Genomic DNA, 16,809 nt, shown 5'->3' on the forward strand with positions numbered 1-16,809 from the left:
TCGAAGGGTCGGTTTCCATACTGTGCATCTCTATGACTCTATGATCTGCTTCTACTCCTAATCTGTATATTCATATCTAATGTCAGTACTGCATTTTATTTTCAAAGAATGGGAAATACATTCTGAGCTGAATGGCCTATTTCTATTCCTTTGCACAAATATAAATACACATAATAGCTGATATCGCAGATTTAGGGAGAAAGGAGAGAAACCAATGCTTAAAGTCTGGTTGAAGATTTGTAGCTCGGGTGTCCGTTGTTGTGGTTCTGTTCGCCGAGCTGGAAGTTTTTGCAAAAACTTCCAGCTCGGCGAACAGAACCACAACAACGGACACCCGAGCTACAAATCTTCAACCAGACTTTAAACACTTACGGGCAAGAAACGCTGAGACAAGCCAGGAGATGGGAATCCTGCGCTAACCGCCTAAGCGCAACACATGAACAACTCCGGTTCCTCCATGAATGCAGAAAAAAAGAACAAACCACTATAAATACCGGAAGAAACACCAAAGCAGCGCTTCACAGGAGGCTCCAATAGCACTGATGATGTTCCCTAGCCAGGGAACGAAACGTTTGCAGCAAAAACTTCCAGCTCGGCGAACAGAACCACAACAAAGAAACCAATGCCACTAGGTCATAAAATTACAGAATTATTATGACGGAGAAGGAGGCAGCTCAGACCCTTGCTTTTGCACCTGATCTGGGAAGGTGATGGCCTAGTTGTATTATTGCTGTACTATTAATCCAGAAACTCAGCGAATGTCTTGGGGACCTGGGTTCAAATCCTGCCACGACGTATGATGGAATTTGAGTTCAATAAAGAATCTGGAATTAAGGATCTATTGAAAACCATGAAACAATTGTTGATTGTTGGAAAAACCCATAATGCCCTTTCAAGAAGGAAATCTGCCATCCTAACCTGGCTTGGTCCACATGTGACTCCAGACCCACAGCAATGTAGTTAACTCTTAGCTGCCCTCTGGCCAATTAGGGATGGACAATAAATGGTGGCCTAGCCATAGACGTCCACATCCTATGATTAAGTAAATAAAACTCTCTCGATGACTTAAAATCATTCTCCTGTGTTTGACCCTTAACCCCTGCACATTTCCTTTTCGAAAAACTATCTAACTCCCTGTAGAAACAAACGAGTGAGTGTAATTGCACCAAATTCAACAACCATGAACAGGTATTAGAGAAGCATGGTATAGCCAAAGATTCAAAAAGGGACATTCAGATTGAGAAGGATGAAGTGAGACTATATATCTTGTCTCAGATACATTGGAGGTCACTTATGACTTTCAGAACTGTTTTGGGATTTATGGAGACGGCAAAAACCAGATTGGAGGGATTCAATCACACACTTTCAAGAGATGTGGGCTCTGATGTGGGAACATTAAGGCTTTGGAGATGACAGCGGTTTAGAGAAGGTGCAGTAGTTTGGCAAGGTGTTGGAATGTCAATAATACCAAAGACTCTGCAAATGGAGTTTTGAAAATGCTATTGTAATCAAATTGGGAAAAAGAGTATAGTTTCTAAGGCAAATCAATTCCTATTAATCCTTACTTTCCTGAACGTGGATAAATGGTGGATGCTTCACTTTATGGTGTGAGCACAAGTCACCACAAAACCAGCAGCCATTTTAGTTGTTACATTCTTTCTACTTAAAGTAACGACAGAATTTTAGATGGAATGGTTTCTCATTGAATCTGTAATGGTTAGATCACATCTGAAGTACTCTGTGCAGTTGTGCGTTCCATACATTACCAATTGTACATTGTCAAAAAGTGTGGTGCTGGAAAAGCACAGCAGGTCAGGCAACATCCGAGGATCAGGAGAGTTGACGTTTCGGATGCTGTGCTTTTCCATCACCACACTTATCGACTCTGACTCTCAAGAATCTTCAGTCCTCACTTTCTCCCAATTGTACATTGGTCTAGGAAGATTTGCGAGCACCAATTAAGCTTGTTTGAACATGTCCCTTTAAGACTGCCTCAACACAATGCTTCCTGCATCTTCAAAGGATCGCAGCTGGTTCATAGCACATTTGTCCTTTGCTGGGCATATTTCCAATTGCTTTACAGTCCTGCACCCACACAGTTTAGAAAGAAAGTTGGATCCAAGAATTAGAGAAGAGATTATGTAAACTGGCCTTACAATTTGATTGAGGTATTCAAGATTTTGGAAGGAATTGATGAGGAAGACAGAGAGAATTTTTTTTGGTAGTGGTAGAGTCGAGGACAAGGATCATAACCCTAAAATTATAGAACTAGGCCAATCAGGAGAGAACTCAGGAAACTTTTTTTCATGTAAATACTGGTAGAAATCATTGGCGGAGCTCATCCACAAGAGTAAAAACACCTGAAGTAAAAATTTAACATTAGGAATTTTGATGTTTTTGCAAAATGAAGCTTAACAGAAGGATATACAGCCTCAGCAAATGTTGGCGTTCAGAAGAAAATAACAGCCGTGACCTCACTAGAACATGGACAGGTTTGAGTGACAGAATTGCCCATCTCAGTTCCTGTATAACTGTCCACTGTTATTTGCTGACACATTATGATTGTCATTGTTTACTGTGTTGTGCCCTGTGACAAAAGAGGAGATACAGAAGACGTTCTGCTATTCCAGATTACAGCAGATCAGCTTTGGAAAAGCTCCACATAATAGACAGATAAAATTTTAGTGAGAAGTAGTCAATTCAGTCGCTCACCACTGCTTTCAACAGTTCTTAAGGGCATGGTACCTGATTTTGTGTTTGCCCTTACCTGCTTAGCATGTCGGCTGATTTCAACTGCAAGGTCACCTCCAGAGTTTCCAATTCCAATTACTACCACTTTCTTTCCTTCAAATATTATTGGACCTTTATAATCCTTGCTGTGCATGTATTGACCTGTGAACTTTTCTATGCCTAGCACAAACAAGAAAGAGAAAGGGAATGTTATTTGCTCAATTATGATTTAGAAAGACTAAAATAATTTGTGCATGTATTTTAATCAATAAAGGAAATAATCATTGCACCTTGCTTATTCCAGCATAGGAGAAAGATATTGCTCATTGCTCATGGCTTCTCTATCACTCCAATTCAAATACCCTACTCTGATCCCATGCCTTTATCATTTTTGGTCTTTATCTAATTCCTACCCAACTTGTCTGTGGGAGACCTATCCTCTTTTGGTTACTTCTCAGCCTTAAATTCATTTGTGATGTATTTAATAGTTCCTTTAATGCTTCCCTTTCCAAAATCCTTCTCTGGTCTCTCTGCCTTTTCCCCACAGAATTCAAATGTGTCAGGTGTCTCTTGATATTCTGCATTTTATACAGTCCTGTCCCACTACTTTTTAAAATGACCCCATCTGCTTTCAGAAACTTTTCATGATTGTCAATCTTTTATCATCCTCCCCATTTTTTTGCCTTCTAATCTTCTTGATTTGTTTCTCTTCCCTGTTTTATTCTTGTATATTTCTTTTAGTTTTCTTCTGAATGATTAGTGTTAAATTTATTCCCTAATAGAATTCATTTTTGATCTGCTGATCTCAACTTTGAAATGCTAATGATGGCAAAACTGGGAGTCACAATTCTTAAAATAGTAACAACTTCTGAACCCTGTGCATACAATTAAATGCAGAAACACAAAAGCTGCTGCCAGTGATTTGAAACTGCCTCACAGGGCTCCCTTTTGTGACACATCCCAAGAATGCTTAATAATTAGAAATCACTGAGCTGATGAAACCTTCTACCCTTATGCTTCTAGTCCCGATGCGGTGGTGCCAGTGTTAGACTGGAGTGGACAAAGTCAGAACAACACCACAAGTAACAGCACTCCAAAAGCTTGTGATTTCAAATAAACCTGTTCAACTATAACCTGGTGTCATGTGACTTCTGGCTTTATGCTTTTAGTCTCACGGTTACTTTCTGAAGAAGTTACATCTTGTTTAATGCGATGTAATTGGGCTTTTGATGGCTCACCAAGATCTTAATTACTCTTAAACAGCCTCGCTGGTTTTGGAAGAGTTATTTTATAGATTAAAGATCAAATATCTCCTTGTATTTCCATATGCATTTAAAAATTGAAGTCAATTTAGAAGATTGTTGCTTCCACCTTAATCCCATGTGCATGTCCAAAGTCTGTATCATTTAATAATTAAAGTGGAAAATTTGAATACTATTTCCTTCCTGTTTTGCTATCTGTGAACAAACTTGACTCTAATTGGCTGCTTAACTTGCTTCCTGAAATCATTGTTGGAGATATGCCTGGAGATTTCCTTAGCTTTGCATCAGATTCAAAGTGAAGCCAGGAAACGTGATGGTATGCCATGGAGACTGTTAAACCATTACAGGCAAAAAGTCTTTGAGGATACTGACAAGTACTGTCGCTTCACTACGGACCATAGTTGTTGACAACATAGTTGAGGACAGATTGAGAGGAGATTTGACGGAGAACGTTTACTATCATGAGAGGTCAAGACAGGAATATTGGCAAGAGTCGAGACTACGTAGCATTGATTTAAGGTGAGTGGCAGAAAAAAACACAATGATTTGATTTGATTTATTTATTGTCATGTGCACTTTGTTACAAAATGCAGTGAAAAATGTTGTACAGGGTCACCACTCTCTGGCGCCACCTTAGAACACGGAAAAATAAACCAAACATAGAATGTAAAGGCATAAAAATAAAGAGTGTTCAACTTTACAGTCCTTCATGTTAAGTGCTCTGACACGGATCATGGGCCTGGTGGGCAGGCACAAAACCCCTTCACCACGCTGCCACCACTGAAATTAAAGTCGCTCACTCTTCGGCGCCATCTTGCCTCCACTGACACCACTCTGAGTCCTTGCTGGACCTTGCCAATGCAGATGCTACCACTGCTGCTGGGTACCACACTGGCCCAAACACGACTCTGCTGCTGCCATGAGTCCGCTTCAGGTCCACCTCACCGTTACAGCCGCTGCCAATGCTGCCAGGTCTTGTACTGGGCCCAAACCCAACTCCATGAATCTGCACTGGACGCAGATGCAACCAGGAACCCAAACTTGCCTCTGCCAACGAGGCCACATGTCAGCACTACAACCATCTCGTTGATGCAGAAGCCACTGAGAACCCAAACTAGCCTCCAACGACGTTGCCACCAGTCTGCGCTGGGCCACTCGCTGACCGCCATGCATCAGTGCTGGGCTCACTTGTCACCAGCAAAAAGACCATAAGACACAGGCGCAGAAATTAGGTTATTCAGCCCATCGAGTCTCCTCCGCCAATCAATCCTGGCTGATTGGTTTCTTAGGGAGAAAGCGAGGACTGCAGAAATGTTTAGTCATCAATGCCCTCATGTCATGAATGAACAAAGAAAAACAAACATGTAATTTATTTACTGACGACACTCAGTACTAACTCACCAGGAAAAGAATCCAGAGGCAAATGGGCATTGACATGATGACCAGTACAGACCATAATGCCATCGAAAATAGTCGATTCCAAGTTATCCTCTGCATCTCTTGTCACAATATCCCATTGCCCCGTGGAGGAGAAATCGTCTCGTTTACGTATGCTACACACCAGGGTCTGCAGAAATGGAATGAAGAGGGAACAGTTTAGGAAACCTTGTGAAATGTACCCTTTGGTTTCCTAGTCCTCTCTGAGATTGGAACATGATGCAGATCGAATGGAGCCTTTAACATGGCTTTCTGAGATGAATAGTAGGAAGCTGATAATTACAGCGCAAAGATACAGTGAGCATTTGTCTACAGAGGGAGCTGAATGGATAATGTCTGAAGACAGCTTTAACATTTACTGTCATAGGTTCAACCAAACATTGTTCACAGACATGAATAATCCACTCCCAGATATTTTAAGGTTCTGGGGCACACCTTCAAGTTCACCCATGCTCTTCATTCTTTCAGTATCTTGGCTTGCATTATTCACATGATATCCATTTTTCCAACTCTCGCATACTCAGTGTTCTCCTCTCCCCCATTGTGAACCACCTGGTATACCTGGATGTCCATGTCCCCATTCTCTACCATGCTTCAACTCTGTCCTTGACCGAGCAGAGCAGCCTCAGAATGCCAGTGTCCATCTGCATGCACAGCAGTATTTTATAAATGACGTTGACACAAAGGATGCTGGTCTTTCTGAGGATAACTGCTGAGCGGCAGATTGTTCTGAAAACGGCATATGGTATGATAGTGCGAGAATTGGACTTGAGGGATACCATGGACGTAGAGTAGACAATTAATACAGTGAGTTAAGATACGACAAATAAATCACTCCGCCTTGTGGCAAAAACCATCCAAAAAACTCAGAATCCAAACTTACCCAAAAATATATAAGAATCAGTCCTACATATACATCACTTGTATTGCATACAAGTAACACACAGAAACTTTACATTAGGGATAGCACAACTATATAATTAGAAGCTTAAAGATTAAAAGATAATAAAGATCAAATCTAGAACCAGGTTTGAAAACTCTATTCTCAGACAATTTCCAGACGAGAGAAGTAGGTTTTAAAGCAGTGGTTGAAAACAGTAGGTTTGATCTTTCTAAGGTTGAATTGGAGGAAGTTTCTCCCCTTCCAGTGCTGAATATCAGATGAGTGATGGAGCGAGATGGAGGTTGAGGTGAGATAAACATGAGTGGCTTCAGCAAGCATGTAAATACTAAAGTTGTATTTTCGAATGCGCCTGCTCAGGATCAGCACACAGATAACCAAAAACAGAAGAAGATCAAGGATAGATCCATGAGGACACCAGCGGTAATGATCTACAAACAGGAAGAGAATCCATTGGAATGATACTCTGGCCGTTATTGGATGGACAAGAATGGGACCAGTTGAATACAGTTCCATGTTGATGCAAAGGTGTTTAAGGAAGATGGTGTGGTCAACCTTCTTAAAGGCTCTGGAGATGGCAAGAAGGTTAATACTGTTCTCAGACTGTAGAACCAGCCTCACAACGATACATGCTGCAGCTTTGCAAAAACAAATCAAAATCCTACCTTGAAACGTATGTACTTCAACAGATTGAAATGCTTGGCGTAAAGGTGGAAGTACTCCAGAATCCGACTGTTATGCATGTAGTTTGGGTAATCATCAGGAATTGGAAAGTCGCTGAAGCACATCATCTCCTTGGAGGTATTAATGATCAATGATTTATAAATGCTGGCCCTACCATCAGTGACATTTTCCTGAACAAAAGATTAAAAGATAAATTTGTAAGAGATTTTTACATGAACATTTGGCATGAAACCTCTTGGCTTATTTTTGAGAAGTGCGGACCTAAATTTGACTGTTACCAATTTGAATCTGAGAATTTTTGTCTTAATCACAATTTTAAAATATTTTCCCGATTTGCCACCCAGCCCCTACTTACCAGTCGCTAAGGTCACATTTGAGATCCTTTGCTGTTAAATATGAAAATCCCCATCTCTGTAGACTTACCCCACAGCCCAAACACCAAGCCTCAGCCTCCTAATTGCCGATCTGCCTGCAATGTTTCAACCCACTTATCTCTCAGTGAAAACACAAGGTGTAGTCTCTGAGGAACACCGTCATGTTTAAACTGCAACTTTTCCTCTTTCTGTCTTTGTAGCCTTAGCATCCAATCGGTTTTGTTGTTTCCTGCTGAGTAGTAGCTGGTCATATTGAGCATATGTAGAAAAGAGAATGCTGAGGAAATGATCATCTTTGGGATTGTCAAGAAATTTAAGAGAACAGACATACAAAGGATATTCCCACATGTGGGGGCCACCAAAGCAAGAGATTGAAAAGACAACATAGCCATTTGTAAATCCAACAGGGATTTCAGGAGAAACAACTTTACTCAGAGAGTGGTTCGAATGTGCAACTCACCTACTGGTTGAGGTGAATATTCAAACCGTATTTAAGTGAAGCTCGAGAGAGGAAGAAACAGTACCATATGATAACAGTGACAGGTGAAAAGGGAGGAGGCTTGCTTTTGGAGGAGAAAGATTGATATACATTGTTAGTCTAAACATCCCAAATGATTATTTGTAAAGCATTTTCAGATGAAGTTACATAGTTTGCTTTGTAAAAGTTCTGCCAGCTGGTTATATAACAGTTCAATTACACATAACCAACTGTCATTCTGTGGAGGCATATGCTTGAAATAAACTTTATGAACTCTTTGGTCAATTTCTTAACTTCTAGGATGTTGTCTTTTGCTGCCTGAGAGGGTGAGGTTGGTACTAATGGAATATTCGATGGCTAGGAGTATACTACTCCATGTCTGTGATGAGACTAAGGAGGTGTATTGTGCAGTCGCTGAATATGTGATAAGAGATCTCTGTCGACACAGATTCTGCAAATGACCACTATTTCACACTAAATTCTTGATCGCACAGTAATAAGTGCACAAGTTGAGCTGAGGAAATCTTAATCACCATTGAGGACTATTTAAACCTTGATCAACAACAATTGGAGTTACTAGTAAGCAGTGCCAAGGCCTGATAGGGTAAGAAAGGATCCACTTGTATAAATTACTTTTAGATTTGGATCAGTATCTAACCACGATTTATATCCTTGCAATATACAAGGGACAGTGCAACAAAGTCCAGCTCTTTACTCACGTTTCAGACAAATTAAGCATCATGGTAGGCCAAGTGTATGGAGTTTAAAACTGAGTACGTAAAAATGCAATTATCTTTTTATTTGGGATCACTGCCACTTTGAATTGAATGGCAAGAACAGAAAGGAATGAACCTTGCGACTTTCAATCACACTAAATGAAACCCCCAGAGCATACCTGAAAGTTCCAAAGTCCTCCAATGTCATTGCCTCTCTCAAAGCAGACAGGCTCCAAGTCTTCATCCAGGCAGCACTTTATACAGGCTAGGCCACTCGAACCACCCCCAATAATGGCAACTCGCTTTGTCATTTTCACCTACCAAAGCAAACAGCCACTAGTTAAATATTTCATTGGGTAAAAATACATCGAGACACCAAAATAAACTAGCTATTGTTGCAGCCGAGAAGGCCATTCAACTTATTGTGTCCGTGTGGTCTGCCTATGGAATATTTTGATGTTCTGTCATTCCCTGGACTCCTCTCCCTACATTCTGTAACATTCCTCCTCTTCTTATATTTCAATACTTGTCGCCATTATGTTCTACAAATACATCAACGTTTTCACATGGAAATCACAGGCTAACCATATTATTGGATCGGAAGGCAATCAGGGGTTAACAACAGTAGTTCAAGAAGGCACAGCCTGGGTGGGCATTGATGGGTTACATCTGGTTCATTCTTAAGATTTTTATCAAATTTTAATTGCAGTGTGTAATCGTACCAAGATGACAATATGATGTACACTCCTCCTGTGTGAGATTGAAATTATGCATGTAATAGACCACATTATTATGAACATTTCTCAGGAAGAATACAATTGTTTAGTGATGCCTTACACACACTAGAACCTCAGTAATATGTTTCTTACATTCATGGAAGACAATTCCAGCTAAGTTTCCACAGGGGTAAGTGCTTGGGCCCCAGCTTTTCACAACATATATCAACAACTTTTATGAGGGAATCAAATAAACAATTTCAAGGTTTGATGAAATTAGGTGGGATAACGAGTTATGTGGAGAAAATAGAGATCAGGGCAATTTAGACATGTTGGGTGAGTGACCAAATGCACAGCAAATGCAGTAAAATGTGGAGATGTGTGAAGTTGCTCAGTAAGAAAAATGTTGGCATATAAAAAGGTTCTGGGAGTCCTTGGACACCAGTCACTGAGAAAATTCAAGCAGGACAAACAGGCAGTTAGGTAGGAAAATGATATGTTGGCCTTCTCCACAAAAGAATTTGAATACAATGGCAAGAAAATCTTATTGCAACTGTACAGGGCCTTGGGGAGACCACAACTGGAGTCTAGTGTGCACTTGCCACAGAGCAGTACAGCAAAGGTCCACTGGATCGATTCCTAGCATTCAGGTTTGTCATGTGAGGAGAGAATGGGGCGATTGGGCTTGCATTCACTGGATTTTAGAAGAATGGGAGGGGATTTTTTTGGAAACATATACAATCCTGAGAGGACATGGCAGATTGGAATCAGGGATGATGTTTTCCCTGGCTGTCATTGTCCAGAACGAGGTGTCACCATCTCAGAATATACAGTGGGCCATTTTGGCTGAGATACTGAGAAATCACTAGGATGGTGATGAACCCTGTGGAGTCCTTTACCACAGAAAGCTGTGAAGATCAAGTCACTAAATATGTTTAAGAAAGAATTAGATTTCTAGAGGCTAGAGGTATCAAGAAATGTGGAATGAGAGCAGGAGGATAGTGTTTAGGTAGAGGATCAGCCTTCATAATGCTGAATGGTGGAATGGATTCAATGGGCTGATTGGCATAAACCTGATCCTATTTTCCATGTTTATAATGTTAATTATGTAAGATATTGAGTTAGATAGTATTGTAATGCTTTGAACAGAACCAGATTTAGTAAGCTGTCTCCAAGTAATATAAAACTAGAGTGGGTAGAGTCTTCATTGACTGAATTCAGCAATTCCATTGCAAACTGTGCTGAAAATTGTGGCGAACTTGAAATCAATATTTTTTCCCTAGATTCTGCTCAAACTCATTTAAATATGGATAAAGACAAGTTCTGCCAGAACAATACATTTGGGCAGGGCTTGCATTTGACACAATGACCCAGATCTTCAGCAGAGTGGCAATCATCAACTTATAGCCAAGTCACTCAAATATCTCCCATCCCCAAAACTCCCCCGAATCCCAAATCAACAAGATGCTGCATTTCTTCTGGGACCTTCCAAGTCTTCTCCAAAAATAAGGAGTGCAACTATCCCTCAGAGAGCCCTCTTAGAGTAAAACTTGGAGAAGAGTGAAGTTGCTCAGTAAGAAGATGTTGATGTACCAAAGTTCCTGGGAGTCCTTGTACACCAATCACAGAGTGGTGTCATGGGGAGATAGGATACACCAGAGCAGCACCCTTGAAACAACGGCAAGCTGAAAAGGCCAGAGCAAATGTTAGTAAGTGGGGGAATGGGTGAAATACTGAATGGGATGGGAAGCAACGAAGGTGGGAATAAAATGGGTGAGTTGGATAGTGGATGAGGGGTGGATGGAAGTAGCCAAGTTGCTGGAGCAATGGTCAACTGGTTTGACAGGTGGTTGAGGGAACTGGTCAGGGAGGACAGTCAAGTGCTGAGATTGGGGTGTGTGGAGGAGGAAGGAGGTATAGCTTAGATCTATGGAGTAGCAGGGAGTCAATAGGATGGGGAGGGGTCAGTTGTGTAGTTAACCAGGAGTAAGGCTGGGTTTTTTTCCTCTCCTACATTCCTTGGGTAACTACACTGAAACTGTCCTACCTCAGTGACTGTAACTCAGAGGGGACTGGGAAGAAGAGCAATTGCCTGTCAGAAGTTCAAACATCCCAGGCAATTGCCAAGGTGGGCACATCAGGACTTACACAGCTTGGTGCGTGTGATGGTCTGGAGTTCAGAAGATAGTTAGTACAAAAGGTCATGGAAACCAGAGGTGTGCCAAATGCTACATGCACATAAAAAATTGGAACCCAAGTTATGTCAATATTGGGGGAACTGCACTGAAAAAAACCAAGTACAATCATGTGGAAAGTCAAGTCCATATTGTATGCGAGCAGAGCTGAACAGAACTTACGTAGAATGATAGACACCAGCTCGTCATGTGTTCTCCTCTACATTTGGGCAGCACAGTGGCACAGTGGTTAGCACTGCTGCCTCACAGCACCAGAGACACGGGTTCAATTCCCGACTCAGGCGACTGACTGTGTGGAGTTTGCACGTTCTCCCCGTGTCTGCGTGGGTTTCCTCCAGGTGCTCCGGTTTCCTCCCACAGTCCAAAGATGTGCGGGTCAGGTGAATTGGCCATGCTAAATTGCCCGTAGTGTTAGGTAAGGGGTAAATGTAGGGGTATGGGTGGGTTGCGCTTCGGCGGGTCAGTGTGGACTTGTTGGGCCGAAGGGCCTGTTTCCACACTAAGTCTAATCTAATTAAACTAGAGAGACAAAATGCATACTGGGTAACCGCTTTGCAGAACACCTCTGTTCTGTTCTCAAAAAGTACTCTGAGCTTCCCACTGCCTGTCACCCACTGTGTTCCCTGGTCCACATCTCTGTCTCAAGCCTGCTGAAGTGCTCCAGGAGACTTAGTGTAAGCTGGAAGGACAGCATCTCATTTTCCACTGGAGACTCTGCAGCCTTCAGGGCTCAACATCCATTTCAACATTTTTTGGGCCTGAGCACCTTCTCCCATATCTTTTACCAACCCCCACAATCCAGGACTTGTCATTACATGGGCTGCTTTCAGCACAGCCAACCCATTTTTACTCACTCATGGTCCGCAATTCAAACATTTCTTTCACCCACCATCATCCATTCCTTTGTCATCCCAACTGCCGCTCTTTCTCGCTGGGCTCCATCTCCACCTATTGTTCACTCCCTTCCCCCATTCCATCACACAATGTTTAGCATATATACAAACATTTTCAGGTGGGACTAGTTTAGTTTGTGATTATGATCGGCATGGACTGGTTGGACTGAAGGGTCTGTTTCCATGCTGTATGACTCTACTTTCCCAGCTACAATCAGTTCTGAGGAGGTTTACTGGATCCAAAATGTTTTCTCTTCATAGATGCTGCCAGATCGGATTTCCTCCAGAAATTTCTGTCTCTGTTTCAGATTTCTGGCATCTACAGGTCTTTGGTGTTTTCTTTTAAGGATATCTAGAATAGAGTTGAATGCAATTTCAAAGCCATCTTATTATCACTGGTCCCAGGATGGGCAACTGCATTATTTCTGTACTTTTGATTTTGCTATTCGGTTAATGAAACTGTTAAAACGTTCTGATGCCATGAGTTTTGTTAATTGTTATCCAAAGCACAAGATTCTTATACTTAAACTGTCCACATTCTGCACTTGTTTACTGCTATCAAAAAGTTAATATCGTTCCAAACAGATAACAGAAAAGGAATCAATATTGAGTCCCAGGCCACATCATCAGTAGACTACACAAACAACGTGACATTCATCTATTTTTGATCTTCTTTCTATCCTTCAACCATCCCTTTCACATGTCAGTACAACGTTTTAAACAAAACTATGTCTGCACTTCCCCTGAACTGAAAACACTTGAGGGTGTTCACTGTCATTCAGTGGGCCAACAGGAAATGTACAGAAGTTTAATTGAGAACAGGTAAAAGTGCAGTGAGGCGCCCAGTACTCTCTCTGGGATGTCAAAGCCAGTGCAAAATGCCGCAAGTTTCAAGAGACCAATAGATTGACGTTTGGGTTCAAACATCAAGACATTCAGATATTTATCATAATTTAATACTCCCACCCACCCCCTAGTCTCCTTTCTATGGGAAGGATGTTGTAAAACTTGAAAGGATTCAGAAAAGGTTCACAAGGGTGTTGCCAGGGTTGGAGGATTTGAGCTCTTGGGAGAAGCTAAATAGTCTGGGGCTGTTTTCCCTGGAACATTGGAGTTTGTGGTGTGACCTCATCGAGGCTTATAAAATCATGAGGGGCATGGACAGGACAAATCGACAAAGTCTTTTCCCTGGGGTGGGGGAATCCAGAACCAGAGGGCATAGGTTTAGGGTGAGAGGGGAAAGATATAAACATACCTAAGGGGCAACTTTTTCACGCAGATGCGTGTATGGAATGAGCTGCCAGAGGAAGTAGAGGAGGCTGGTACAACTGCAACATTTAAAAAAGGCATCTGGATGGCTATATGAATAGAAAGGGTTTAGAGGGATATGGGCCAAGTGCTGGCAAATGGGGCTAGATTAGGTTAGGATATCTGACCAGCATGGATGAGTTGGACCAAAGGGTTTGTTTATGTACTGTATATCTCTATGACTCTATGGCTCCATAATCTGCTTGGACATGATTGAATATGTCTTCAGGGCATGTTGGACTTTAATCTGGATCTTATAGCTCAGAGATAAGAAACTACCACTGTACCACAAGACCCTGAATTGACATTATTTTCATCTAATATTGTTAATGGTATACTCTATTCAAGTGTTGCTGCTCTTGCCTTTAAATTTGCTGCCATCAATACTCTTCCTAAAGAATATCTTTAATGCACCATCCTTGCAAACTGCTTCCCTCATCTTCAACCTCCCGTCCCTCTCCAAAGAAATTGAATATTCTATCACCTTCCAAATGCATGGCCATATTTCCTAGGACACTATGCTTGGGTCTCTCTAATTTGGCTTCAGCCACTACCAAAGCACTCAAATGTGTCTTATCTTCCACAAATCACATGTTATGTGAACATGCCAAAATTATTGCATTCTTTTCAATTTGCCTGCAACCTTCGACAATTTGATTTGTGACATTCACTTACTGGGTTACATTCTGATCTACCTGATTGTAGCCAGTGTAAAGCTAATGACTTCTCTTTCCAGTCCATTCTGAATTGCTCTGATGTCTTCCAAGGATCCAACCTGGGTCTCTTCCTAGTTCCCTTGTCCCTTGGTGATGTCAAAGAAATAAAAGGTGTTCATTTTCACATCTGTATTGGTGACACCCAGTTCTACCTCATCCACCATGAGTTTTGACTCTTCCGACTTGTAATAGACCATATTCAGAAGAAAATTCCTCCAATTAAATATTGGGATGACACTAAAGTTGTTGTCTTTGGTTATTCTACCACCTCAGTTTTCTAGCCTTCAATTCCATCCCTCTGCCTGGTAACTGACTGAGAGTGAACTATGCTTTTTGCAATTTTGGTGTCATACATAAGAAGAGTTCCCCACCACCTTAATTTGATTGAAGCTTTATTGTCACACGTACTCAAGTACAGGAGTACTGTGAAAAGCATACAATGTTGCCATACACGGTGCCATCTTAGGCACATGGGTACTTTGGTACAAACTTAAAGTACAAGTAGTAACCTACAGAAACAAAGTTGAAAGTAAAATGTTATCATTGTTCTGAGTGTAAGCAGAAAAATAAATAAGTAAAGTTAAAAGTTAATATTGCAGAGCTTCCTAAAATCAAGTGGAACAATAAAGGGAATAAAGGTAAAGGTTCAACCATCTTTCTTAAGTGGTTCCCCCTGTAAGGGCTCAGTTTCTGCCTCTTGGCCCACTCTCCGAGAAACCTCGGGCTTCCTGCTCTCAGCGCCAAAGATACCCTGGGCCCTCTCCCACCAGCATTTCAGGCTCGCTCTAACCACGTTGGGCTCAGGCCCACAACTGCTTCCCCGCACCGGACTTCCAGCCGACATGGTTCTGGGCCCTCAGCCACTGCAAGGCAATACTTTCGCCACTGCTGCTTCTTCCTCCAGGACTCAAGAGGGTAAGTTAAAAAAGATGAAAAGGGGACAGAAAGAAAAATAAAGAATGCAGTTGGCCAGGAGCAGACAGGCATACTGTGCTACTGCCTGCCATCTTCAACAGATGGCTCACTCTCTCCTGCTACCGCTGCCTTAAAAGACCACAATTCCGTTCACTTTCCTTATGTTTCTCCTTAACCATGCATTTCCCTGCACAGCTTTCCAGACTTGGACAAGAGTCAATGTCACATGGATACAAACTGAGCTAGACCTTACCATGCCATCACTAAGACTGCCCAGTTCCATCTCCATAGCATTACCAAACACTATTCTTGCCTCAACCCAGCTTTCACTCATCCATCTTTATTATTTCTAGACTTAACAATTCCATCTCACCTCTGGCCAGCCTCCCACATTCTACCCTCTGCAAACTTGAGTTCATTCAAAGCGCTGTTGAACATGTCCTTATTCACACCAAGTCCTTTTCACCCATTCTCCCACCTTTTGTTTTCTGAATTACACTGGCTCACAGTGAACAAGTACCTCAATTTTAAGATTCTCCTCCTTGTTTCTAAATCCATCCATTGTCTCACCTTTTCTTATCTCTGTAGTCATTCCAGCTCAGAGATATCTGTGATTGTGACCTCTTCAGCATCCAATATTCTTATTGTGCCACTTATAGTTAGTTGTGCCTTCTGTAGTGATTGGAGCAAAGTCAGCCAGGTGGTCGTCATAGAATATGTGCTCCCTGACTGGGGCTGTGAATCTGGTTCAATCAGGGAGCCCTGAGTGACCAATATAACCAGGAATGTCAGAGGTTCTGCTCACTCTGAGAACCAGCTCTGTGCTCGATGGATCTGGGTCATATACTATGCACATGTAAATAAAGGGTGGTTTGGTGATAGGATATCAGCCTCAGTGGAGTTATTTCATCTTCAGTTGCCTATGTGCTATTCTTTGGAATCCCCTCCATAAATCTGCCCAATCTCACTCCTTCATATTTTTTCTGATGACACACACTATAAAGTCTACTATTTGATCGAGCGTTTGATCATTTGCCAAAACAATTCTTTATGTAACTTGGTGTCAAATTTAGCTTGATATTCTGCTATGGAGTGCCTTTGGATGGTTTATTACTTTAAAGGCACTGTATAAATAGAATTTGTTCATACTATAATATGACTAATGACTAGTGAGAATATTGTCTCAGAGTGCATTTGTTTAATAGACAGTAATTTCTGCAATAGTACATCAAGGCTGCTATTACTTATGTACCAGTTGACTACCAATTGTGCAGCATTTAGTTAACATTATAATAAATTAAAGTGGGATCAGGGTGATGGCTGCTCCTTCTCTCTTATGAGGAATGGCATAGAAGTCTACAACATATGAGGTGAGCAGCACAATGTGATTCCTCCCAGTGAGGGACGAACCAAGCAAGACAAACAGCACTGAAACAAGACAGCATTAGGCACTGGCACCAAAGCAACAATTGTTCCTTTCCACA

At 41.6% G+C, this 16,809-nt stretch overlaps 1 protein-coding gene across 2 annotated transcripts in view; it reads right to left on the reverse strand.

Annotated features, from left to right (window-relative positions):
• Positions 1 to 16,809, reverse strand: part of LOC132818968 (flavin-containing monooxygenase 5-like) — a 49,978-nt gene that overhangs the window by 24,203 nt on the left and 8,966 nt on the right. For both annotated transcript variants that reach the window (XM_060830155.1, XM_060830156.1), the window contains 4 exons: positions 8,762 to 8,899; positions 6,996 to 7,184; positions 5,394 to 5,559; positions 2,768 to 2,910 (listed from right to left, as the gene is read on the reverse strand). In XM_060830155.1, coding sequence (XP_060686138.1) covers positions 2,768 to 2,910; positions 5,394 to 5,559; positions 6,996 to 7,184; positions 8,762 to 8,893 — 630 coding nt within the window. In that variant the 5' untranslated portion in view covers positions 8,894 to 8,899. The remainder of the gene's footprint in view (positions 1 to 2,767; positions 2,911 to 5,393; positions 5,560 to 6,995; positions 7,185 to 8,761; positions 8,900 to 16,809) is intronic.

Source organism: Hemiscyllium ocellatum, chromosome 9 (assembly GCF_020745735.1).
Source record: "Hemiscyllium ocellatum isolate sHemOce1 chromosome 9, sHemOce1.pat.X.cur, whole genome shotgun sequence".
NCBI lineage: Eukaryota > Metazoa > Chordata > Chondrichthyes > Orectolobiformes > Hemiscylliidae > Hemiscyllium > Hemiscyllium ocellatum.